Source organism: Mustela lutreola, chromosome 8 (genome assembly GCF_030435805.1).
Source record: "Mustela lutreola isolate mMusLut2 chromosome 8, mMusLut2.pri, whole genome shotgun sequence".
Classification (NCBI taxonomy): Eukaryota; Metazoa; Chordata; class Mammalia; order Carnivora; family Mustelidae; genus Mustela; species Mustela lutreola.
This window is the reverse complement of record NC_081297.1, coordinates 65,656,243-65,681,304: the sequence shown is the minus strand read 5'-3', so window position 1 is coordinate 65,681,304 and position 25,062 is coordinate 65,656,243. Positions and strand designations below refer to the sequence as shown.

Sequence of the window (25,062 nt, the reverse complement as noted above, 5' to 3'; positions counted from 1 at the left end):
ATTGTAAACTCTTACCCTACAGAAGTGTTGCCACTTCATTCTCCAGTAAAAGTAGTGCTTTTCTACAAACATCCTCAGCCTTGTTTTTTAAGCACACAGCTTATTACTTGGTTTTCTTGTAGAATTTTTGCTATCAGCAGATATTATGATCCCGCAACTTATGACAGGGCTGTAAACAGCTTTTACTTCATCATGCTCAAGTCTGTTTTCCCGTAGAAGGGTCATTTTGAGACTCTTCGTTATGTTGGTAGATTAGCACTCCTTTAAAGAGCAGTCATGGGTTTGTAGGACATTTAAAACTTCGCTGACCAATAAGCTAGATTAGCTCTGAACTAACATTTTTCTAAGCTGCTTTCAGATTCTAACACTGGTTGAGGTGATATTAACAGATCAGTGTCAGAATCCAGCTCTCCTGCTTTTCTAGTCCAGTGTGCTCCCTTGTCCCCAGAGGTGGCTACACAGCAAATAGGATTCTTGGTATTACCACCCTACAGCTATTTTCCAGACATGATGAATGGTAGGACATCCCGAATTGGAAAAGCAATTTAGAAAAAGCACACAAGTCAAACTTTCTTTCTTAAAGCCTTTACTTTGAGACATGATGGAGAAATGCAACAGGTACACATGGAAAAGACATGATCACAGTTAAAAGTGAAGACAATCTAACCAAAAAGCTTTAACGCCTGTCAGCTAATGTTGAAGCTTAAGTTCGGAGTGTGACATGCTGCAGGGCTGAAAGGAATGGTAATTAGTATTCCTCTCCTTCTTCTTCACCCTCTCCTTCAACAGAATCTACACCAACCTCCTCATAATCCTTCTCAAGGGCAGCCATGTCCTCACGGGCCTCAGAAAACTCCCCTTCCTCCATGCCCTCCCCCACATACCAGTGAACAAAGGCACGCTTGGCATACATCAGGTCAAACTTGTGGTCCAGGCGAGCCCAGGCCTCAGCGATGGCTGTGGTGTTGCTCAGCATGCACACAGCTCGCTGGACTTTGGCCAGGTCTCCACCGGGCACCACTGTGGGAGGCTGGTAATTAATGCCCACTTTGAAGCCAGTGGGGCACCAGTCCACGAACTGGATGCTGCGCTTGGTCTTTATGGTGGCAATGGCGGCATTGACATCTTTGGGAACCACATCGCCACGGTACAACAGGCAGCAAGCCATGTATTTACCATGGCGAGGGTCACATTTCACCATCTGGTTGGCTGGCTCAAAGCACGCATTGGTGATCTCTGCTACAGAAAGCTGTTCATGGTAGGCTTTCTCAGCAGAGATGACGGGGGCATAGGTGGCCAGAGGGAAGTGGATACGGGGATAGGGCACCAGGTTGGTCTGGAATTCTGTCAGATCAACGTTCAGGGCTCCATCAAATCTGAGGGAAGCGGTGATGGAGGACACAATCTGGCTAATAAGGCGGTTAAGGTTAGTGTAGGTTGGGCGTTCAATATCGAGGTTTCTACGACAGATGTCATAGATGGCCTCGTTGTCTACCATGAAGGCACAATCAGAGTGCTCCAGGGTGGTGTGGGTAGTGAGGATGGAATTGTAGGGCTCAACTACAGCTGTGGAAACCTGAGGGGCTGGGTAGATGGAGAACTCCAGCTTGGACTTCTTGCCATAATCGACAGAGAGACGTTCCATCAGCAGGGAGGTGAACCCGGAACCAGTCCCCCCTCCAAAGCTGTGGAAAACCAAGAAGCCCTGAAGACCTGTGCACTGGTCAGCCTGGTAGAAAAAAGAAATAGAGAAAACGTAGGATTACTGCTCTTTGCAACATATCCCAAGTAAATATATTGTCACTTTTCATACAAGTCCAAGAATACAGATCTTATTTTGATAAGAAATGCTTACATGGAGACCTTCGTAGAATTACTAAGCATTTCCTACTTACATGACACCAAATAGTTCATGCTTTAACTGGGTTTTTAAAGAAAAACTATAAAGGAATAGTTTACCTCACTCTGTTACACTTTAATTCGGTGTCTGAGATGAAAAGAACCTATTTCAAGTGTCTTCCTTAGGATCATTATTTACTTCGTGAGAATAAACATACCAGCTTCCGAATTCGGTCCAAGACAAGGTCAATGATCTCTTTGCCAATGGTGTAGTGCCCTCGGGCGTAGTTGTTGGCAGCATCTTCCTTGCCTGTGATGAGCTGCTCAGGGTGGAAGAGCTGGCGGTAGGTGCCAGTGCGAACTTCATCTGGAAAAGGCAAACACAGCAGCCCCCCATCACTCACCACCTGCACAAGCCTGCTCAACTTCACGGGGTCCCTGGGGCTCCAAGACAGACCTCCTGTCCCAGACCGCCCGGGGGGAGCTCACCAGGTTACAGAGGCCAACTCACCAATGACTGTGGGTTCCAGGTCTACAAACACGGCCCGGGGCACATGCTTGCCAGCGCCCGTCTCACTGAAGAAGGTGTTGAAGGAGTCGTCTCCTCCCCCGATGGTCTTGTCACTTGGCATCTGGCCATCGGGCTGAATGCCATGCTCCAGGCAATAGAGCTCCCAGCAGGCATTGCCGATCTGGACACCAGCCTGGCCGACGTGGATGGAGATACACTCACGCTGTGAAAAGTAGATTAAAAAAAGATAATTAGTACTAAGCTAATCTAGTAAAGACTGTAAAGCAGAACAAAATAATTTATATAATCAATCTCACAAACTCCCCCTTCTAAAATGAACTAAAATTTATTACTCTTCTAGGAGAGAATCACTATACTTTTCGATCTGCATTGCTTTTAACGAATTTCTTCTCCCTATCTAAATTGGGAAGGCCTCTTTCCAGACCAAGAGCGCTTAGTCACAGCTTCCTCCTTTGAAGAGGAAGATAGGGAGGCCATTCATTCAGTGCTCAGGCCTCATAATTCCATTTTAGACTAGGCGGCCAGATTTCCGGGCAGCTACCATCGCAGGAAGCACGTGGCCAGAACGGTGCAGAGGAAAGTCTGGCCGCAGGGACAAAGGGCGGGGCTTTGCGGCACAGGATGAATGAGCAATTCAGGGTGAGCGCGCGTCCGCGCCCCTCTGTGGCCACCGGGGCCGCGCAACTGCAGCCACACGCAGCAGCCACGTCTGCGGAGGCGCCTGCCATGGCCAACCATCTTCTGCTCTCCCAGGCGTTGGGCTAAGCCCAGCACGTTCACATCTGTCAGGGCACAGCAGGGGATTATCGGCGGCCCAGATCTGGACCAAGATCCGATTTCTGTCCCCTCAAAATCCCTCACCGCCACCACCTGCTCCTCTGCGCATTCCTAAACTCTGACCAAGGAAAAACAGATGGCCTCTTGAAGCTGTTGGGAGCTAATTGTCCTAATTCTCTGGCGTATTGCAACATACCCAACAAGGAGTCGTTCTTTACATTTACCTTATCGCTCTCGTTAAAAAACAACAAAAAAACCCCCAAAACTGAGGCTAACAGAGACACGCCCTACAGCAGTACACCCGCAGCTCCCCGGCGCGCACGCGCAGACTGCAGGGGCGGGCTCCCGCCACTCCCAGGCGGGAAGGTAACGGTCGCGCCTGCGCTTTTGTGTCGGGCTCCTTCCCGCCTCCGCGCTTCTGGCAGAGAGGAAGTGAGGGCGTGGAGAGCCCGGGCGCGCGCGCGCCCGCCAAAAGCTGGGGAAGGAAGGGGGGATGGGAACGCGCGGGAAAAGACTGCAGGGTCTCGGGTCTCGCGCCCAAAAGGTAAGGGCTAATTGAGAACCCCAACCACGGTGTGGGGAGCCGGCGCCCGGCCATGCCGTCCCAGAGTCCGAGAAGAAAACGCGGCGGCCCCCCTTTCGGGCCCCAACCATTCTCACCATTCCCACCCTGGCCTCTAGCCTCAATTTTCTAGCCTTCCAAAACCACAGCGAGATCCCTTACTAACGCCCCCCGCGAGACGGTCCGGCTCACTTTTCCCGAGCAAGGGCGGAGCCCCGAGCGGCCCACTCACCATGATGGCTACGGGTTAGCAGGCGCAGGCGACAGGAGCAGACACCGCGTCCCGGTTACCGTCCCCGACAAGCTAAGAGTCGAGGTAAGTAACGCACTGAGTCGGAGGCGGTGCTGGAGCCACTTAAGTAGCGGTCCGGGGAGGGGCTGGCGGGTCCAGGCGGTGCCACGGCCGCGGGCCCCTCCCCCGTCTCGGCGCGCCCACTCGGCGCCCAGCTCGGCCGCCGCAGAGGCGGGTTTCTGGCTCAGAGCCCCCTCCCCGCGCCGGCCCTACCGGGCGGGGTCCGCCGCGCCTGCGGACAGTGAGCTCGGGTGCTGCAGTCTGCGGCGCATGGCCGCCAGGGCCTGGGCGTGGGGGCGGTCGCAGGTTTAGAAACCAACCAAATGGGAACGGGAAAGGAAGCTTGCCTTAATTTGGACTAACCCTAAGACTTAAGAAGTCTGTCCAGTTTTAAAGGTGAAGCACCATGAGATGCAGAAAATTCTGGTCCGGATAGCTTGGCTGATTATTTTCATGTTGCCACAATTTGTCAGTGAGTTTTCCTTTTTATCTGCCCTCGGTTCTTTTAAAGGCAGTGCATTCTTTACCTACCTGATAATGTGGAGGATGCAAGGTTTAGAAAACAGACCAGCTTTATTTGGTTTATTGTAATGACTTGTTCGTTAAACTAATGTGCCAGAGGTTGGAAGCAGAAATATTTCAGTCATTCAAAGAGTAGTACATAAGCATTGAACATCAAAGCTGTTAAAAAGGCCCACTAGGCCCCATTTTTAGACATAACCAACAACTTTATGAGACAGTCCCAGGGGCTTTTAAAAAGGGGGATACAAAGATACATTTCAGATTTGGTAGCTGAATTGTAGAAGTGAGGACGGAAACTTGGGTAGTGAGGAAATTGACACTGAAGGACATTAGGAAGTAGGGAATCCTTGTGTTATACAGAGCTTTGTAAAAACTCGATAAAGTAATTGCTTTCTGTTACATCATGATAGATCAATTGGTTATAGCCTCCTTCTAGGAGGCCCCGATTGTAGCTGATACCCTCCTTCCCATCTCTGCCTTTCAGGAGACTCTATTCCAAGATCATAAACTTTGTAAACCCTTGGTAATGCATGAAGTGGTTAGTTAGGGTTAAAGTGTGGCTTTAAAATGGTCCTAGAGGAAACCTGTTGTTACACTATTCAAAATATCCTCCCACTGATAGTATGTAACAAAAAAGTAAATGGGAAACTAACAGTCCACAGTTCATATTCAGTTATTATGCTCAGATTTGGTGAGGGCTTCACCCTCCATATCAGACAAATAACAGATTTACATTGTTAATATGTGTATGTGGCTTGTAAGGATATGTACACACAAACACACACACACATTTTTACTTTCTTGTATATGTCAAATTTCCAGTCATATGAACCTGGAATACAAGCAAGGAAGTTTCCTTTTATTTCTAATAAATATATTTTCTGTACTCCTTTTTTTTTTCTTGGTATGATGATTTTCTGTTAAAAGATTTTCAACTGAAGATAAAAATTTACACATATTTTCCAAACTAGGTTACTGGAAACAGGATATTTTTGAATATTGTCTCACTTATTCGTAAAGAAGATAGAAAATAATTAGTTTATCTGGATCAGGAAAAGAATGTTAGGGAACCACCCTGCTTAACTCCATTTTGCTGTCTGCTCTGGATGGAAGCCTTTGGAAGCAGGCACCTCCCTCCTTCTAGCTCTCCGCAGAACCTTAGAGCTTTCACTGCAGAGATTTGCTCCTGTGGGCCTGTATGTGTCCCCAGATATCTCCCTAAAACCATTAGCTTTGCTAGCCTTGTTTCTGTGAATTCCCCTGTTGTGAATGAGGAAGTATTTGAGGGTTTTTTAGGTCCCTGATGACACCGTACTTTTCAGAGAGTAATTTAGATCCAAATGGACTTTTAAATATAATCTAATCTGGTATCTTTATGCCAGAAAAATACTGAATAATGGTAAGTTTATTTTGTTACCTCTTTAGTACCTGAGAGGAAAGGCTGACATTTTTTCCTTTTTTTACCCATATTAATTTACATAGGTTTATTTGTTTATATCATATATAAGATGTATATACTTTGTGTATATTTAACAGCTAAATAGTAGTTATCTATTGCTGGAATATAAACACAGTATTGTCCACTGTCTTAACATTTTAACTGATTATTAGGTGTTTGTTTTGTTGGACTGTTACAGGGCCTGTAACTATTTCTTTTAAGTCTTTGGTGTAATGGGAAACCCTGTGTTGCTATTTGAGCCACTCCCATTTTTGCTACTTAATATCATGGCCATTTGCTACTCTTCTACGCAGTCAGCAACATTTTTAATAGTTCCATATTACGGTTTTAACACAATAGTTCACAACATATTTTGTTCCTTTAACCAACTCTATAGGGAAAGGAAAAAAAAAGTAGCAATTAAATTACCAAACAAAATATTTTCAAATATTCGACCTTTTATTCTTATTTATTGCAGTGTTTTAAATTTACATATACTGTTTTGTGTTCTCTCTCCCGCTACCTCCTACCCCCTACCCCCACCCCCACAAGTAGATGGTCTAGGGGAAATTGGTTTCAGATAGTACTAGATGCAGTTTTAACTTTGTCAGTTAATAGTGGTATGACTTTAGACCCTTAAATATCTTTCTCCAACTTCATTTATAAATGGGAGTCAGTGAATTTGAATCATCTTTTTCTCATACTGTCACATTCAAACCCATTAGTATATTTTATCAGTTTTATTTTCAAAATATGCCCATCTTTTTTTTATCACATCCCCTTATTTTGTAGCATTTATAGAACCTGAAATTATCTTCTTTATATATTAATTTACTTGTTTAAAATTTCTCCCTAATTACATGCAAACTCCATGTCTGTTTTTGTGGAAACCAATCTTGGTTGCCCCTCCAAAAAACACCTTCTTCCATTCTTTGCCAAGATAATCTCTCTCTCTCTCTCTCTCTCTAAAGGATATTTATGTGCTCAAAACCAGTGGATAAATCAAAGGGAACCCTATTTCCCTTTACCAGATTTTTACTTGCTTTTTCAGTCTCTTTCATAATTGGACCTAGTTCTGGGAAGTTGGCTAGGGTATTTCTGCAAATGGATTTGAAAGAGGACTTTAACTACCTACATTTAAAATATATATATATTTTATTTATTTATTTGACAGAGATCACTAGTAGCCAGAGAGGCAAGCAGAGAGAGAAGGGGTGAAGCAGGCTCCCCGATGAGCAGAGAGCCCAATCCAGGGCTCAATCTCAGGACTCTGGGATCATGACCTGAGCCAAAAGCAGAGACTTTAACCCACTAAGCCACTCAGGTGCCCCTCAACTACCTCCATTTTGACCTCAGCCTTTACCTTTTTTCTTTTTTTAAAAAAAAAAGATTTATTTATTTATTTATTTATTTGAGAGTGAGAGTGAGAGAGAGAAAGAGAAAGAGAGAGAGAACGTGAGAGCATGAGAGGGGAGAAGGTCAGAGGGAGAAGCAGACTCCCTGCAGAACTGAGAGCCCAATGTGGGACTCCATACTGGCAATCCTGATCACGACCCAAGACAAAGGCAGTTGCTTAACCAACTGAGCCACCCAGGCATCCCAGTCTGTACTTTCTAAGGGATTAACTTCTTTTTTCCAAACTTATCTCTCTCTTTTTTTAGGATTTTATTTTATTATTATTATTTTTAAAGATTTTATTTATTTGACAGACAGAGATCACAAGTAGACAGAGAGGCAGGCAGAGAGGGGGGCCGGGAAGCAAGCTCCCCGCTGAGCAGAGAGCCCGAAGGGGCTCGATCCCAGGAGCCTAGGATCATGACCTGAGCGGAAGACAGAGACTTTCACCCACTGTGCCACCCAGGTGCCCCTAGGATTTTATTTTTAAGTAATCTCTACACCCAATGTGGGGCTCGAATTTATAACCCCAAGATCAAGAGTCACAGCCAGCCAGGCGGCCCATACCAAACTTATCTCTCTTTTTTTTTAAAGATTTTATTTATTAATTTGACAGACGGAGATCACAAGCAGGTAGAAAGGCAGGTAGAGAGAGAGGAAGGGAAGCAGGCTCCCTACTGAGCAGAGATCCCGATGTGGGGCTCATCCCAGGACCCTGAGATCATGACCTGAGCCGAAGGCAGAAGCTTAACCCACTGAGCCACCCAGGTGCCCCCCTAACTTATCTCTCAACTCAGGCAAAAGACCTTGTGGGCAAAGCATCCCCTGATGGGAACCCAAACTACCCTTTTGAGCAATAAGGACTGCCTGAGCCAGCAAGACCCCTCATGACTGACCATAAGACAATGATCAATTTAACCTTCACTGCCTACCTCTATGTACCCACCAACCTTGTTCCACACTTTCCTTATATATACCTGGAAATATTTTCAACACTTTGGAGTCAGTCTTTGAGATGCTGGTCTGCTGTTTTCCTGGTGTTGGCCTCACTGAAATAAATTCTTTTTTTGTTTCACCACCACTCTTTCCTCTGCCTTTGGATTTTGTCAGTGATGAGTGGCTGAACCTGATGTGTTTGGGACCCCCAGAGCCAGGTGCTTTTCCACTCTTGTGCCCTGGCTCTAGTTTTCCTCCCTGATCAAAAGAGATTGCATCTTTGAGGACCTTTTGTTTCACTCCTTCCCCTTCCTTTCTGCTTTTGGAAATATTTTGTGAAGGTGTGTTGTCTATAGCCAATTAAGATTTTCAGCGTCTTAATATAAAGAGAATCAAAGAGATGGTAACTCAGTGCTCTGACACTCTGAAGCTGCGGAGCCAACCTTGAAACCAGCTACGTCCAGATTTTTATTTATTTATGAAAATATTTTATTTATTTTAGAGAGCATGTGCACGCTGCATGGGGGAGATGAGCAGAGGGGGCAGAAGGAGGAGGAAAGAATATCAAACAGAACCCCCCCACACCCCCCGTCTGTCCCATACACAGGGCTGGGTCCCATGACCCTGAAACCATGACCTGAGCTGAAACCAAGAAGAGTCAAGAGTTGGTCCTCAATGGACAGAGGCACCCAGGGCCCCCCAAATTTATTATTACAGTAAGTGCCTAATTTGATGTTAAATTTCAGACTTGGTGATTGGATACAGAATTTGAAGGAAACTGAGCAATGGAAGTTAATTTTTAGTTTGGGGGGTTAAACAGCTAATTGAATGGTGGTTTTTGTTTTGTTTTGTTTTGTTTTTACTGATATCAGAATACTGAAGGAAGAAGTGGATGGGAACTGAAGAAGAGACACAGGAGAAGCTAATAATTCAGCTTTGACATGTCTTGAGCTTTAAGTGTCTGTGGTACAGGTACCTGGAGAAGTCCATTAGTTAGTCATATATGCAGGTATGAAGAGAGGAGTGGGATACAGATTTGAGAGTCTTCAGCATAAAGATAAGTAAATGATGGAGATGGATAAGACCACTCATGAGGAATGCACTGAGCTTGGAGAGTGGTGGTCTTAGAGAACTTGGCCTTAGTAGGGAATCTGAAGAATGGTCATATTTAAAGCAGAGAAAAGAAACCTATAAAAGAAGTCTGAGAAGGAATGATCAGAGAGGTAGTACTGGGGGTTTCACAGTCCTAGGAAAAGGAGAGTTTCCTGAAGGAGAACTGGTACAATGCCAAATGCTGCAGAGAAGTTAAGCAGGGTAAAGACTGGAAAGTGTCCATTGTGTGTATATAGAAAACAATATTTTTAAAAAAGATTTTATTTATTTATTTGACACAGAGATATCACAAGTAGGCAGAGAGTCAGGCAAAGAGAGAGAGGAAAGCAGGCTCCCCACCGACAGAGAGCCCGATACGGGACTCGACCCCAGGACCCTGGGATCATGACCAGAGCAGAAGGCAGAGGCTTAACCCACTGAGCCACCCAGGTGCCCCACAATATCTGTTTTTATTTATTTATGGGACAAATTTATTGAGAGCTTACAATGCAAATATTCCTTTTAAGTGTTGGGTGGATATAACAATGAACAAAATATGTCCTCCCTCTCATGGAATTTATGTTTTAGTGAAGGAGAAAGAAAATAAGTATATAACAAAGAGATGTGAAAAATGGGGCGCCTGGGTGGCTCAGTGGGTTAAAGCCTCTGCCTTCAGCTTAGGTCATGATCCCAGGGTCCTGGGATCGAGCCCCACATCAGCCTCTCTGCTCAGCAGGGAGCCTGCTTCCTCCTATCTCTCTGCCTGCTGCTCTGCCTACTTGTGATCTCTGTCTGTCAAATAAATAAATAAAATCTTAAAAAAAAAAAGAGATGTGAAATATAATGTCAGGTGCTTTGGGGTGCTATGAAGAAAAATAAAGTGTGGAAAAGAAATTAAAGTTACAGAGGAAGGCTATTTTAGTTAAAGTGATCTGAGAATGCCTCTCTGAGGAGGTAGCTATTTGAACAAAGACCTGGATTAGGTGGTAGAGTAGAAATTTCAAGCAGAGGAACATCAGGAGCAAAAGCCTGAGGTTGAGTGTGTATGCCTTTTTTAAAGCAATATTAATAAAATCAGTGAGATAAAAGCAGAGGAAGTGATGGAAAAGTTATTTTGAAATGAGATCAGAGAAGTATATCAATGTCTAGATCATGTAAGTGTCTTTCTTATTAGTCCTGGGAAGACTGTTTTATTCTAAAATCAGGGAAACCATTTCATAGTTTTGAGCATAGATGTGACATATTCTACTTTGAGATTTTAAAAGGATTGTCTAGCTGTTATGAGAATAAACTATAAGGGGTTAAGAGTAGAATAAAAAAGGGGTACCTGGATGGCTCAGTTGGTTAAGCGTCTGCCTTTAGCTCAGGTCATGATCCCGGAGTCCTGGGATTGAGCCCCTTATCGGGCTCCTTGCTCAGTGGGGAGCCTTCTTCTCCCTCTCCTTCTGCATGCCACTCCCCCTGCTTGTGCTTTCTCTCCCTCACTCTCTCTGTAAAATAAGTAAATAAAATCTTATTTTTTTTTAAAGTGTGGAATAAAAAATATGAGTTGGAAAGGAATTGTAGTAATGCAGATAAGAGGTGATAATTACTTGGACCAGGGTGGACCAGTGGTGGAGCTGGTAAAAGGAGGTCAGTGTATGGACATATTTTTGAAGGTAGCATGGAATGTAGAGTGAGAAACAAAGAGAGGAGTCAAGCATGATCCTAAGGTTTTTGGCTTGAGCAACAATGGGGAATACTGAAGGAGGAACAGGTTTAAGGAAATAGAGGGAATCAGGTGTCAGTTTTGGACATGTTAAGTTTGAGATGTAGGGTATTAGTCATCTGAGTAGAAATGATGAGGCAGTAGGCTAAAGTGTAAAGAAGTCACACTGGAGATAAATTTAGGAGTCATCAGCATAGAAACTGGGTAACATCACCTAGGAAGAAAGTATAGAATAAAAGAAGACCAAAAAAATAAAATAAAAGAAGACCAAGGATTGAATGCCAGAGCACTTCAGCTTTTAAAAATTAGGAAGTGCATCCTGTAGTCAAAGTGGGAAGGAGCAGCCAGGGGTGTAAGAAGAAAAACATGAGGAGTGTGGTGTCCTGGAAACCAAGTGAAAAAAATGTTTCAAGTAGGAAAGTGATAACTGTGTCAAACTCTTTTTTTTTTTTTTTTAAGATTTTATTTATTTATTTGACAGAGAGCGATCACAAGTAGGCATACAGACAGGCAGAGAGAGAGAGGGGGAAGCAGGTTCCCTGCTGAGCAGAGAGCTGGATGGTTGGGGGGGGTGCTCAATCCCAGGACCCTGAGATCATGACCTGAGCCGAAGGCAGAAGCTTAACCCATTGAGCCACTCAGGTGCCCCTCTTTTTTTTTTTTTTAAGGTTTTATTTATTTATTTGACAGAGAGAGACACAGAGTGAGAGGGAACACAAGCAGAGGGAGTGGGAGAGGGAGAAACAGGCTTCCACTGAGCAGGGAACCAAATAGGACTCCATCCCTGGACCCTGGGATCATGATCTGAGCCAAAGGCAGACCCTTAATGACTGAGCCACCTAGGCACCCCCAAAGGAAATATATATATATTTTTAAAGATGGGAGATACTTTCGCATGTTTATTTGCAAGTGAGAATAAACAAAAGGGAGGGGAAAATTGATGATGTGAGGAAAAGGGAATGAATTCAGGAGCAAAGTTTTAGAATAGTGAAATGGGAAGGGGTTTAGTGCGCCACTCAAAGGGTTAACATTGGAAAGGAGTATAATGGTTTAGCCACTGACACATAGGAGGAAGCCAGAGGATGAGCACAGATTTGGGCTGGCCGTTAGATTTGGTGGTAGGAATGTTGGAATTTCTCTTCTGGTGCTTCTTTTTTCTTCTAGTGAAAGAGGAAAACAGGTAATTTATCCTTATTCTCTCTCTGTTTGTTTGTTGGAGAGGGAGAGAGACAGGGGTGGGGAGTGGCAGAGGGAGAGGGAAAGAGAGAATTGTAAGCAGGATGCACACCCAGTTCAGAGCCCAACATGGGGCTCCTCCGATCTCACAACCCTGAGGAGGTTATGACCGGAGCTGAAATCAAAAGTTGGAGGCTTAACAGACTGAGCCACCCAGGTGCCCCTCTCCCTGTTTCTCAATAACAACAGAACCCTGATTTTGTTGGGAGCAGGGTACCAAGCTTCTATTCCAACTACAGAAGGGATATCTATGTGACCAAGTTCGGGTGAGTTGTTAGTGGAAGTTGTCTTGTGGGGCTTCTGAACTGGTTTATGTTTTTGTTCTTTTCTCTTTTTCTTGCTTAGCATGTAGACATGATAACTGAAGATCAACCATCTTATGACAATAAAGTGTACCTAAACCATTGCTAACGGTGAAGGAAGATAGAGTCTTGGTCCCTGATGACATTGTGGAGCTGTAGCACAAGTCCAGATTGCCTATCTCTGAACTTCTCATTATGGGAGGAAATAAAACAATTTGTTTAAGTCACACTGATCTTTTCCCCTTTTTTTCCTTTTTCTGGGATGTATGTGTCTGTTATTTGCAGCTGATTGAATTTACAACTGATGTGGTGGTGGGATCTTGTGGAATTTTTCTTCTGTATTTAAAATTTTTTCTTTTTTTTAGAGATACGGTGTTGGGGAAGGATCACTGGCTAAATGTGAGGATTGGGGAGGAAGTGTGGGAGTTCTGAAGAGAATAATATAAAATAGTCATCTCTGAGAGAGGGACAGTAAATCAACTATGGAAATGTAGTAGAATTTTCAAGTATTGTTGAAGGCATAGTAGGTTTTTCAGACATTTGTGGCTGTAAATATAAAATAATATCAGTCATCCTGGTTATGTTTTTCTCTAGTCAGTTCAGCTGCTCAGGTGAGGTATGAAATAGATGGAGAGATGGATTTAACCAGGATTGATATTTTGCTGAAACTGCTGGATCACACTGTAAAGTAGAAGACAAAGTAGATGTTAGTCACTGAGAAGACAATTGAATATCTGAATGGATTTTAAAAAACATGTAGTAAAAACAATAGACTTGAAAGCAAAACTTAAACATATTTTGTGACTAATTAAAAATTCTAATTGTTCAAAAGTTGAAGAGAGGGACAACTGGGTGGCTCAGTCAGTTAAGTTAAGGTTAGGGTTAGGGTTAGGCTCAGGTTGTGATCCAGGGGTCTTGGGATCGAGCCCTGCATCAGGCTCCCTGATGAACTTGCTTCTCCCTCTCGGGCTCCTCCTGCTTGTGCTCTCTTTCTCTGTGTCAAATAAATAAATAAAATCTTTTTAAAAACAAACAAACAAAAAACAAGTTGAAGAGAGGTGCCTGGGTGGCTCAGTGGGTTAAAACCTCTGCCTTCGTTTTCTTGACTGTTTCCTTTGCTGTGCAGAAGATTTTGATTTTGATGAAGTCCCAAAAGTTCATCTTCGCTTTTGTTTCCTTTGCCTTTGGAGACATATCTTGAAAGAAGTTGCTATGGCTGATATTGAAGAGATTACTGCCTATGTTCTCCTCTAGGATTGCCTATGTTCTCCTCTGAGTTTTGAAGGGGTGGGGGGTGGGAGGTTGGGGTACCAGGTGGTGGGTATTATAGAGTGCACGGATTGCGTGGAGCACTGGGTGTGGGCAGAAATAATGAATACTGTTATGCTGGAAAAAAAAAAAAAAGCCTCTGCCTTCTGCTCAGGTCATGATCCCAGGGACCTGGGATCGTGCCCCGAGGTAGGCTCTCTGCTCAGCGGGGAGCCTGCTTCCCTTCTTTCTCTCTGCCTGCCTCTCTGCCTGCTTGTGATCTGTGTCTATCAAATAAATAAATAAAATCTTAAAAAAAATTGAAGAGATAAGCAGGTATACATTGAGAAGTTTTGTTTCTACCTTGCGATGGTTAATTTTATGTGTTAGCTTGACTCGGCCAAGGGATGCTCAGATAGTTGGTTAAATACTATTTTTGTTTATGTCTGTGAAGGTGTTTCCAGAAGAGATTAACATTTGAATTTGGTGGACTGATAAAGTAGTTGGCCCTCTCCCAGGGGAGCAGACGTTATTCAAACCACTGAGGGCCTGGGATTCCTGGTTAACTCAGTCAGTAGAGCATGTGAGTTCAAGCCCCATTTGGACGTAGAACTTACACAAAATGTTGATGAAAAATGAACAAGCATTTTATGATCTCATAACATAAGAAAGAAAGTGTTATTTGAGGGGCACCTGGGTTGCTCAGTGGGTTAAGCCTCTGCCTTCAGCTCAGGTCATGATCTCAGGGTCTTGGGATCGAGTCCCACATCTGGCTCTCTGTTTGCAGCAGGGAGCCTGCTTCCTCCTCTCTCTCTGCCTACTTGTGATCTCTGTCTGTCAAATAAATTAATAAAATCTTAAAAAAAAAAAGAAAGCGTTATTATTTTTTTTTTTAAAGATTTTATTTATTATTTATTTGACAGAGAGAGAGAAATCACAAGTAGGCAGAGAGTCAGGCAGAGAGAGAGAGAGAGAAGCAGGCTCCCGCTGAGCAAAGAGCCCGATGCGGGGCTCGATCCCAGGACACTGAGATCATGACCTGAGCCGAAGGCAGTGGCTTAATCCACTGAGCCACCCAGGCGCCCCAAGAAAGCGTTATTTGAGTCCAAGTTAGGACAGCTGCCCAGGAAACATGATCTCCACAGGGAAGGTGCTCTGAGAATGAATAATTTTTACAGGGTTATATACTTTTTACATCTCATGAAAGCTGAAAGGATTATAGATAAGCATATAGGCAGGAATCACAAGTTTTATCATAAAAGAATGCAGGGAGTAGGAGCATTGATGGATATCTCAAGGACAAGATGGTTTTTCTTTAGGCTAGTTGTTCACAAAGCAGATGTACAATGCATCCGTGGCAGGTCATAAATCAGGCTTTTGGTTTGAAAGAAGTTTATGTACAGTCATGCTGACTTAGAAAAAAATCTAAAATGGCTTCTCTTGTTTATCAGGCCTTTAAAGAGTTTTTCTGTCATCAAGAGTATTCTTTTGTTATAGATGTATCATGATTTCTTTAATGAATATTTTGAAAGCAAGGCCTTTTTTTGAAGGAACTTTTTTTTCTTTTTTCAAGGCTTTGTGGTTTCCAAGGAGTCAGTATAGCAGGACTTCATGTTTAAAGTTCATGCTGGGGCACCTGGGTGGCTCAGTGGGTTAAAGCCTCTGCTTTTGGCTCAGGTCATGATCCCAGGGTCCTGGGATCGAGCCCCGCATCGGGTTCTCTGCTCAGCGGGGAACCTGCTTCTCCTGCCCCCTCTGCCTGTCTCTCTGCCTACTTGTGATCTCCCTCTCTGTTAAATAAATAAATAAAATCTTTTAAAAAAACAAAGTTCATGCCAGGATCCATAGAATTGTGAAGAATATGTGGTGATGAACAAAATCATTATCTCTACAAAAAGAAGTAAGGATTCAATCAACAGACAGGAAGTAGTAAATCTAAAGCAGAATGGTTAAAGGTTTAGCTGCTTGTGGGTTCCTAAAACCAGATCCAGATTCTCATATCTTAAGATTTTCTTACTTTACTTCACTAGGCCTTGGTCCTGGCAGTTGAGATTCGGGTAGATCAGCCAGTTGAGGAGATAGTCTAAGTAGAGAAATCTTGTGTTTCACTTTCTCTGGTATAGGTTGGAGGACTGTAAGATTCTTAAAGAAGCCCAACATCTGACATAGTGCCTGAGTAGTTGAGTAGCCTTGAATATAAGGGGGCATGCCTAGGCATCTGGGACTAAAAGCAACCAAACAAAAATTTTCCCTACACGCCACCATGATGGCAAAAGAGAGCAGAGAGCACCCAAGTACCTAGTGAAATGCAGAATTTCTGAGAAGGCTGGCAAACTGAAAAAGACTTTGAATTAGAGTAAGGACTCTGACTAGAAACCAAGGCAGGAACTTAGATACCAGTACAAGTCAGAAGACAAGTGAGGTGAACAACTCATCAGAGACCATCAAGGTTGGAAGAAAATATAGGGATCAGATTCCGTTCTTCCATTCAAGAACAATACCTAAGCCCCTCTAGGAACTTAGATCACTTTAGAGAAGATAAGAGGAAAAGGAGAAAGAGTTTAAATCTTGATTTAGACTAAATATTTACTCAAATGAGACCATTTTAAACAAGAAGTAACTGATTTACCTTGAAGTAGTATTTCTGTTTTCTGTCCTTGCTGAGTGTTTGTGAGATATTGAATTTCAGCTATTGAGAAGGGAAATCCAAAGGAACAAGAACAAAAATGTAATTAATACCACTAATGGACTTTTGGCGGAGAGGTGGGAGCATTTGGAAAATTTTATATAAAAATCAAGCAAAGATTGACGCAGTTATGAGGTTTAGGAAAAATAAAAGTTTGTATAAGAAAGGAAGTATGATTATAGTGGACTATTTGCTTCAGCAATGAATAATTTTAAAATAATCACAATAATACAAACACTGGCTCATTTCTGTTTGTTTATTTATTTATCACTGGCTGATTTCAATTAAAACTATGTTTAGATAGGAGGTGAAGTGTGAAGAGTATAAAAGAACTAAGTTCTCAAATGACATGATGAAAAGTAAGTAGATAATGTCTAAAATTGATAAATTAAGAAAGGGGTGCAGCATAGGGGCACCTGGGTAGCTCAGTGGGTTAAAGCCACTGAGAAGGAGACTCCCCTGAAGCTGGAAGCCCAATGAGGTACTCGATCCCGGTACTCCAGGATCATGACCTGAGCGGAAGGCAGTTGCTTAACCAACTGAGCCACCCAGGTGCATGAGAACTATTATTTTAAAACAATATTATTTGATTTTTGGTTTTTGTGAATTTTTTGTTGAACTCTAAAATATATGTAACAACTTACATATAGAAAAGAGTGTAACTCACAAATGTACAACTTGATAAATTAAACACACCTGTGTAAATTAGCACCCAGATCAAGAGTATTTTATTTTTAAATCATGTACATGGATTCTTTATTATATGTTTAAAATTAATAATAATAAAGAGTTAAGATATCAGGAGGGATTAAATGCTTTTTTAAAAGATTTTATTTTTTTATTTGACAGACAGAGAACACAAGTAGGCTGAGAGGCAGGCAGAAAGAGAGAGGAAGAAGCAGGCTCCCCGCAGAGCAGAGAGTCCGATGCGGGGCTTGATCCAAGGACCCTGGGATCATGACCTGAGCTGAAGGCAGAGGCTTAACCCACTTAGCCACCCAGGCACCCCTATTTTCATTTATTTTATTATTATTTTTTAAAGTAAGCTTTATGCCCAATGTGGGGCTCAAACTCATGACCCTGAAATTGAGAGCTGAATGCTCTTCCAACTGAGCCAGGCAGATGCCCCTTGAATTTTAATTTTTATTGTTGAGTTATATTTCTTTATATAGTTTGGATATAAGTCCTTTCTCTGATAATTGATTTGCAAATATTTCCTCCCATTAAAAGGGTTTTCATTTGTTTGATGGTGTCTTTTGGAGCACAAAAGTTTTAAATTTAATGAAGTCCAATGTGTCTTTTTTTTTTTTCTTCTGCTGCTTGTAATCTAAGACCATATTTACTCTAATGTTTTTTTCTAAGAGCTTTACAGTTTTAGCTCTTATATCTAGATCTTTGATCCATTTTTTTAAAGATTTTGTTTATTTGACAGATGGAAATCACAAGTAGGCAGAGAGGCAGGCAGAGAGAGAGGAGGAAACAGGCTCCCTGCTGAGCAGAGAGCTCGATGTGGGGCTCGATCCCAGGACCCTGGAATCACGACCCAAGACGAAGGCAGAGGCTTTAATCCACTGCGCCACTCAGGCGCCCCTCTTTGATCCATTTTAAGTTAATTTTGTATATGGTGTGAGATAGGAGTCTGTATTAGTTTCCTAAGGTGCTATAACAAAATACCATAAACTGGGTAACAGCAGAAATTTATTCTTTCATACATAGTTCTGTAGGCTAAAAGTCTGAAATCAAGGTATTGACCAGGTTGGTTTCTTCTGGAGGCTCTGAAGGAGAATCTGTTCCATCTTTTTCTCCTAGTTTTGGTAGTTGCTGGCAATCCTTGGCCTTCCTTGTCTTGTGACATATCACTACAATTTCTGCCTTCCATCACTACGTGGCATTCTCCCTGTCCATCAATGTCTTCATGTGGCCTTCGTTTTTTTTTTTGTTTTTTTTTTTTAAAGATTTTTATTTATTTATTTGACAGAGAGAAACACAGCGAGAGAGGGAACACAAGCAGGGAGAGTGGGAGAGGGAGAAGCAGGCTCCCCGCTGGGCAGGAAGCCGGATGTGGGGGCTAGATCCCAGGACTCTGGGATCATGACCTGAGCCAAAAGCAGAGGCTTAACCCACTGAGCCACCCAGGCGCCCCTTCATGTGGCCTCCTTATAAGGATACTTGTCACTGAATATAAGGTCCACTCTAATCCAGTAATACTTCATCTTACCTAACTACATCTGCAAACACCCATTTCCAAATAAGGTCCACTCTGAGGTTGTAGGTAGAGATGAATTTTGGGGGACATGATACAATAAAATAAATACAGGATCTAGCTTCATTCATTTGCACGTGGATAACCACTTGTCCCACCACTGTTTTCAGAAAAGCAAATTCTGTGGGGCACCTTGTTATAGCCTGGCAAAGGTTAAAATCTAGGTTCCCCAGTCAGCGTTGTTGGCATGAGTGGGGGTGGGATCACAGATTTTTCTGTGGTGCTTGTCTGGAGAAGAGCACTACTTACCTAAAATTTTCTGTTTTGCTATACTGCTCCTTCCCTGATCCTTTGGCTAGGGAGAGCAGGTTTGTTGTTTTATCTGTACCTTTTGGTTGACATTTCTAGATTATCAACTTCTTCAGCTCAAAGGAAATCAAAGCAGAAAGAAAACGCAGGGAACTCACACCATGTTGTTTCTTGGATGCAAGTTGTCTAGCCAGATGCCTCCTCTCTGTCTTTCAAAGTCTTTTTTTTTTTTTTTAAAGACTTGATTTATTTGACAGACAGAGATCACAAGTAGGCAAAGAGGCAGGCAGAGAGAGAGGGGGAGGCAGGCTTCCTTCTGAGCAGAGAGCCCAATGTGGGGCTCCATCCCAGGACCCTGGGATCATGACCTGAGCTGAAGGCAGAGGCTTTAACCCACTGAGCCACCCAGGTGCCCCCTTATATAATATACATATATATATATATTGTTTGTTTTATATGTAATGTCTAGAGTTAGAGGGAGGAATTAGGGAAATACTCCACTATTTTACTTCTCGAATGCAATGAATTTACAGATCAAATTTAGGTAGAACTTACATCTTTGTAACTTGATAATTCCAAATCATGAATGTGATATATCTCTCAGTATATTGATTATAATATCTCTTAATGAAATTTTTAAATTTTCCCTTAGCTTTCCTGTTCATTTTTGGGTTAGATTTAATCATAGATTAAATTTATTAAATTTATCTATGCACACTATATACAATAAATCAGATAAATTTATTAAATTTATTTTTTAAATTTATTTATAAATTTATTTATAAATTTATAAATTATATTTATTAAATTTATTAAAATTATTAAGTTTATTAAATTTATCTGATTTATTGTACATAGTGTATTTGAAAACTTTTCATTTTATGTTCGTAGTGACTATATACAATACAATTGATTTTTGTATATTAATTTTGTACCTAACAACAACCTTGCTGAACTCTTAAATTCTAATGTAAACTTTATTTTTGGAAGTTTGTATTATGTAACCACTCTGTAAGATTCTTTCTGACACCATGGCGTTTTCCATTCCAATTTTTGATTCTCTGCCGCCACCTTGGTGTTTAGCATTCAATTCAATTCTGATGCTACCTATATAGAATTAGTGAAGACCCCAGCCAAGGGCTCAGTCAAACAAGACTATCCCCACTTCAGGTGCCAGTTGCAAGTCCCAGTTTGCCACCTATACTTCTGACCCACCAACTATAAATTCAGGAGTTCCTGTGACCCTATCTCTCAGGTTCAATAATTTGCTAGAAGGACTCAGTGATCTCTGAAAACACTATGTTTACATTTGCCAGATTATTGTAAAGGATACAACTCAGGAATAGCCAGGTGGAAGAGATGCATGGGGCAAGGTATGGAAAGAGCATGAAACTGCCATGCCTTTTCTTTGTATACTACCTCCCAGCACTTTCATGTGTTCACCAACCCAGAAGCTCTCTAAATCCTGTCATTTAATTTTTGTGGAGATTTTATTTCCACAGATGCTCAACTGACTGGCCACCCAGGCACCCCTAATTCAGACTTTTAATTTCTTCTTTAAGTTCTTTTCTCAGTTTGTCTTTGTTTACAAATTTATTGGAATTAAATTATTTATAATATCCTACTTTGTCTTTTTAACTCATACGACTTCTGTGATGATGGCCTTTTCATTCCTTATATTGGTTATTTACACCAACTGTTTTTTTTTTCTTAACCAGTTTTGTCAGAGGTTTTGTCAATTGCATTATTATTTTCAAGGGATGAACTTTTGGCTTTATTTGATACTCTTTTTTTAAAATTTTTTTTTTAAGATTTTGAAAAATTTATTTGACAGAGAGAGATCACAAGTAGGCACACAGACAGGCAGAGAGAGAGGAGGAAGCAGGCTCCCTGCCAAGCAGAGTGCCCAGTGCAGGACTTGATCCCAGAACCCTGAGATCATGACCTGAGCCGAAGACAGAGGCTTAACCTACTGAGCCACCCAGGCACCCTATTTGATACTCTTTATGTAGATTTGTTTTTTTACCTTATAAATTTAGCTTTTAATTTGATTATTTTCTTCCATTTTTTCTTTTTATTATTATTATTATCATCATTATTATTTTAGTAATCTCTACCCCCAGGATGCGGCTAGAAATCATAACACTGAGATCCAGAGTCACATGATCTACTGACTGAGCCAGCCAAGCACCCCTCTAATATTTTAAGATGAGTACTCAGATCTTTACTATTTAGCTTTCATTCTTTTCTGATATATACATTTAAGGCTATAATTCTTCATGTGCATGCTTACACAAAAAAGCCCTATATACTATAGTCATTGAGTAAAATGTTCTCTACAGATCCAGTAAATCGAATTTGTTCACCACAATATTGAACTATTTTATATCTTTACTATTCTTTGTATGCTTGTTTTGTTTTGTTTGGATTTATTTATTTATTTAGAGAGATAGAGAGTGAGCCAGTGTGGGGAGAAGCAGAAGAAGAGGGAGAGAGAGAATCCCAAGTAGACTTCCTGCTACTGTGGATCCCAGCTTGGGGCTTGATACCAGCACCCTGAGATCATGACCTGAGCCAAAATCAAGAATCGAAAGCTTAACTGATGGAGCCACCCAGGCACCCCTAAATGCTTGTTATTGAGATGTGTTTGTGGTAATTTGCTATGGCAGCTCTAGGAAATTAATACAATAATTTTAATTTTTATCTCTACTATTTCTGTTTTTTTTCTTTTTTCTAATCTGTTTGCTCATCTTTTCTTTTTTTTTAAAGATTTTATTTATTTATTTGACAGAGAGATATCACAAGTAGGAAGAGGCAGGCAGAGAGAGAGAGGAGGAAGCAGGCTCCCTGCTGAGCAGAGAGCCCAATGCAGTTCTCAATCCCAGGACCCTGGGATCATGACCTGAGCCAAAGGCAGAGGCTTAACCCACTGAGCCACCCAGGCGCCCTGCTCATCTTTTCTTATTTTCTATTTCTTACAGGTATTTTCAAGTTTATCTTTTTTTTTAAAAATACAGTATACAATTATTTTATAATCTGGATCTAGTAATTCTAATATCCAAAACATTTGCTGAACTATTTCTGTCCTATGTTTATACTGGGTGATGCCTTATTTCTTTGCATTGGATAACATTGTTTTTTTACCATGAAAATTCAATTTCCTCGGGAGATTTGATTTTTCAATGCTTCCTTTTCTAAAAATTAATTTTAATTTTAATTACAGTGTAGTTAGCATACAGTGTTATGTTAGTTTCAGGTGTACAATATAGTGATTCAACAATTCCATACATCACCCAGTGCTCATGATATCAAGTACACTCCTTAATCCCCATCACCTGCCCTCTGGTAACCATCAGTTTGTTCTTTGTAGTTAACAGTCTGTTTTTTGGTTTGTCTCTCTCTGTGTCTTTTTCTTTTGCCCATTTGTTTTGCTTCTTAAATTCCACATATGAGAATGCCTGGGTGGCTCAGTCAGTTAAGTGTCTGCCTTCGGCTCGGGTCATGATCCCTGGGTCTTGGGATCGAGCCCCACATTGGGATCCCTGCTCCGTGAGGGGTCTGCTTCTCTCTCTTTCTCTGCCTGCTGTTCCCCCTTTGTGTGCTTTCTCTCTCTCTCTCTCTGTCAAATGAATAAATAAAATCCTTTTTTTAAAATCCACTTATGAGGGGTGCCTGGGTGGCTCAGTGGATTAAAGCCCCTGCCTTCGGCTCAGGTCATGATCCCAGGGTCCTGGGATCAAGCTCCTCGTCTGGCTTTCTGCTCAGCAGGGAGCCTGATTCCCTTCCTCTCTCTCTGCCTGCCTCTCTGCCTACTTGCGATTTCTGTCTGTCAAAGAAATAAAATCTTAAAAAAAAATCCACATATGAGTGACATGGTATTTTTCTTTCTCTGACTGATTTATTTCACTTAGCATTATACTCTCTAGCTCCACCTACATGTCATTGCAAATGGTAAGATTTCATTCTTTTTTATGGCTGAATAATATTCCAGTGTATTTGTATGCCATATTTTTCTATATCCATTCATCTGTTGATGGACACTTGGGCTGCTTTCATAATTTGTCTATAAACATAGTGTGCATGTATCCCTTTGAATTAGTATTTTTGTAGTTTTGGGGTAAATACCCAGTAGTGTAATTACTGGATCAGAGGGTAGTTCTATTTTCAAACTTTGTTCAATCTATTTTTATTTTTTTATTTTATTATTATTGTTAAATTTTATTTATTTGACAGAGAGTGAGAGCACAAGCAGGGGGAACAGCAGATGGGAAGGGAGAAACAGACTCCCCACAGCCCAGTGCAGGGCACGATCCCAGGACTCTGAGATCATAACCTGAGCTGAAGGCAGACACTTAACCACCTGAGCCACCCAGGTGTCCCTCAAACTTTTTAAAAAAATATTTATTTATTTATTTGAGAGAGAGAAAGAGAATGAGTGGGAGGGGCAGGGGGAGAGGGAGGGAGAATCGCAAGCAAACTCTGAGTGCAGAGCCCCACCTGGGGCTCAAACAGCCCTGAAATCATGACCTGAGCTGAAACCAAAAGCAGGTTGTGTAACTGCACCACCCAGGCACCCCTATTCTTAACTTTTTGAGGAACCTCCATGCTTTGATAAATTAGATTTTGAGGGTGGAATTTCTTTTTTTTTTTTTTTTTTTTTTTTTTTTTTTAATTTTAAAGATTTTTATTTATTTATTTGACAGAGAGAGATCACAAGTAGGCAGAGAGGCAGGCAGAGAGAGAGGAGGAAGCAGGCTCTCCCCGGAGCAGAGAGCCCGACGCGGGACTCGATCCCAGAACCCTGAGATCATGACCTGAGCCGAAGGCAGCAGCCCAACCCACCGAGCCACCCAGGCGCCCGAGGGTGGAATTTCTTGATGTCTAAGATAAGGATTTGCTTTATCTTCTGCCAGATGCCTGAGGGTACTACCAAACTAAGATGACTTTAAACTTACAGCTTTAGGACTTTTTGGAACATCCAAGTTATGTGGATTAGAGTTGCAGATCCATGCAAGAACTGGTTGTTTTGGACGTATCTCAGGTATTCTTGTTTGTTTGTTTTTCCCCTTTACCTTGCTCACCAAGGCAATTTTTTTAAAAAGATTTTATTTATTTATTTGACACAGAGAGAGAGATCACAAGTAGGCAGAGAGGCAGGCAGAGAGAGAGGGGGAAGCACGCTCCCTGCTGAGCAGAGAGCGTGACATGGGGCTTGATCTCAGGACCCTGAGATCATGACCTGAGCCGAAGGAAGAGGCTTAACCTTCTGAGCTACCCAGGTGCCTCACCAAGGCAATTTTCATCACAACTTTCTGGACAAAGGGGTTGGTGTAGATTTAATTCTGGATCACTCTTAACACTGAAGACTTGGCCCTTTGGAGTTCCAACTTTTTGAGCAGGTTCTTCACTGATTGTACTTCTCGTTTTGGGTGACCCTAAGCTTTACAATCCATTCTAGCACTTAAAAGGTCTTAGAAAAAATGGAATTAGTGTTCCATTTCCCCCTGCCTTAAAGATTCCTTTCTGTCATACCAGCTTTTTGAAACTTTTAAGAAAAGGCTTTTATCATTTTATCCATCATTTTTAGTTTTTATCGGAAGGCACTTTGGAATATCTAGTCTACCATATTGTTGGAAACCCAGTTTTCTCTTACCTTTTAAAAAACGGGTGATGGCACATATTGAGTTACTGCTTTTAGGGGCACCTGGGTGGCTTAGTTGGTTAAGCATCTGACTATGGCTCAGGTCATGATCTCGGGGTCCTAGGATTGAGCTCAGGGTCCTGGGATTGAGCCTTGTGTCAGACTCCATGCTTAGCAGAGTCTACTTGTCCCTATCCCTCTACCTTTCCCTTTGGTCATGTTCTCATTATTTCTCTCTCTCAAATAAATAAATAAAATCTTTTAAAAAGGTATTGTGTCTTTAGACTCCATTGGTTTAAGTTTTACTTTAAAAAATGTCAAAATATAATATGCTTATAATTACA

The 25,062-nt window shown here is 41.8% G+C and overlaps 1 protein-coding gene across 2 annotated transcripts in view; it reads right to left on the bottom strand.

Moving 5' to 3' along the window:
* Positions 1 to 569: 569 nt before the first annotated feature.
* The window catches only part of LOC131838804 (tubulin alpha-1B chain), a 51,992-nt gene continuing 27,499 nt past the window's right edge, over positions 570 to 25,062 (bottom strand). Inside the window, exons 1-4 of one of the 2 annotated variants that reach the window (XM_059185461.1) lie at positions 3,943 to 3,960; positions 2,351 to 2,573; positions 2,058 to 2,206; positions 570 to 1,729 (exon numbers count right to left, since the gene is read on the bottom strand). In XM_059185461.1, coding sequence (XP_059041444.1) covers positions 749 to 1,729; positions 2,058 to 2,206; positions 2,351 to 2,573; positions 3,943 to 3,945 — 1,356 coding nt within the window. In that variant the 5' untranslated portion in view covers positions 3,946 to 3,960 and the 3' untranslated portion in view covers positions 570 to 748. Of the gene's footprint in view, positions 1,730 to 2,057; positions 2,207 to 2,350; positions 2,574 to 3,942; positions 3,961 to 25,062 lie in introns of those variants that run through there. The other variant, XM_059185459.1, reaches the window with a different exon arrangement.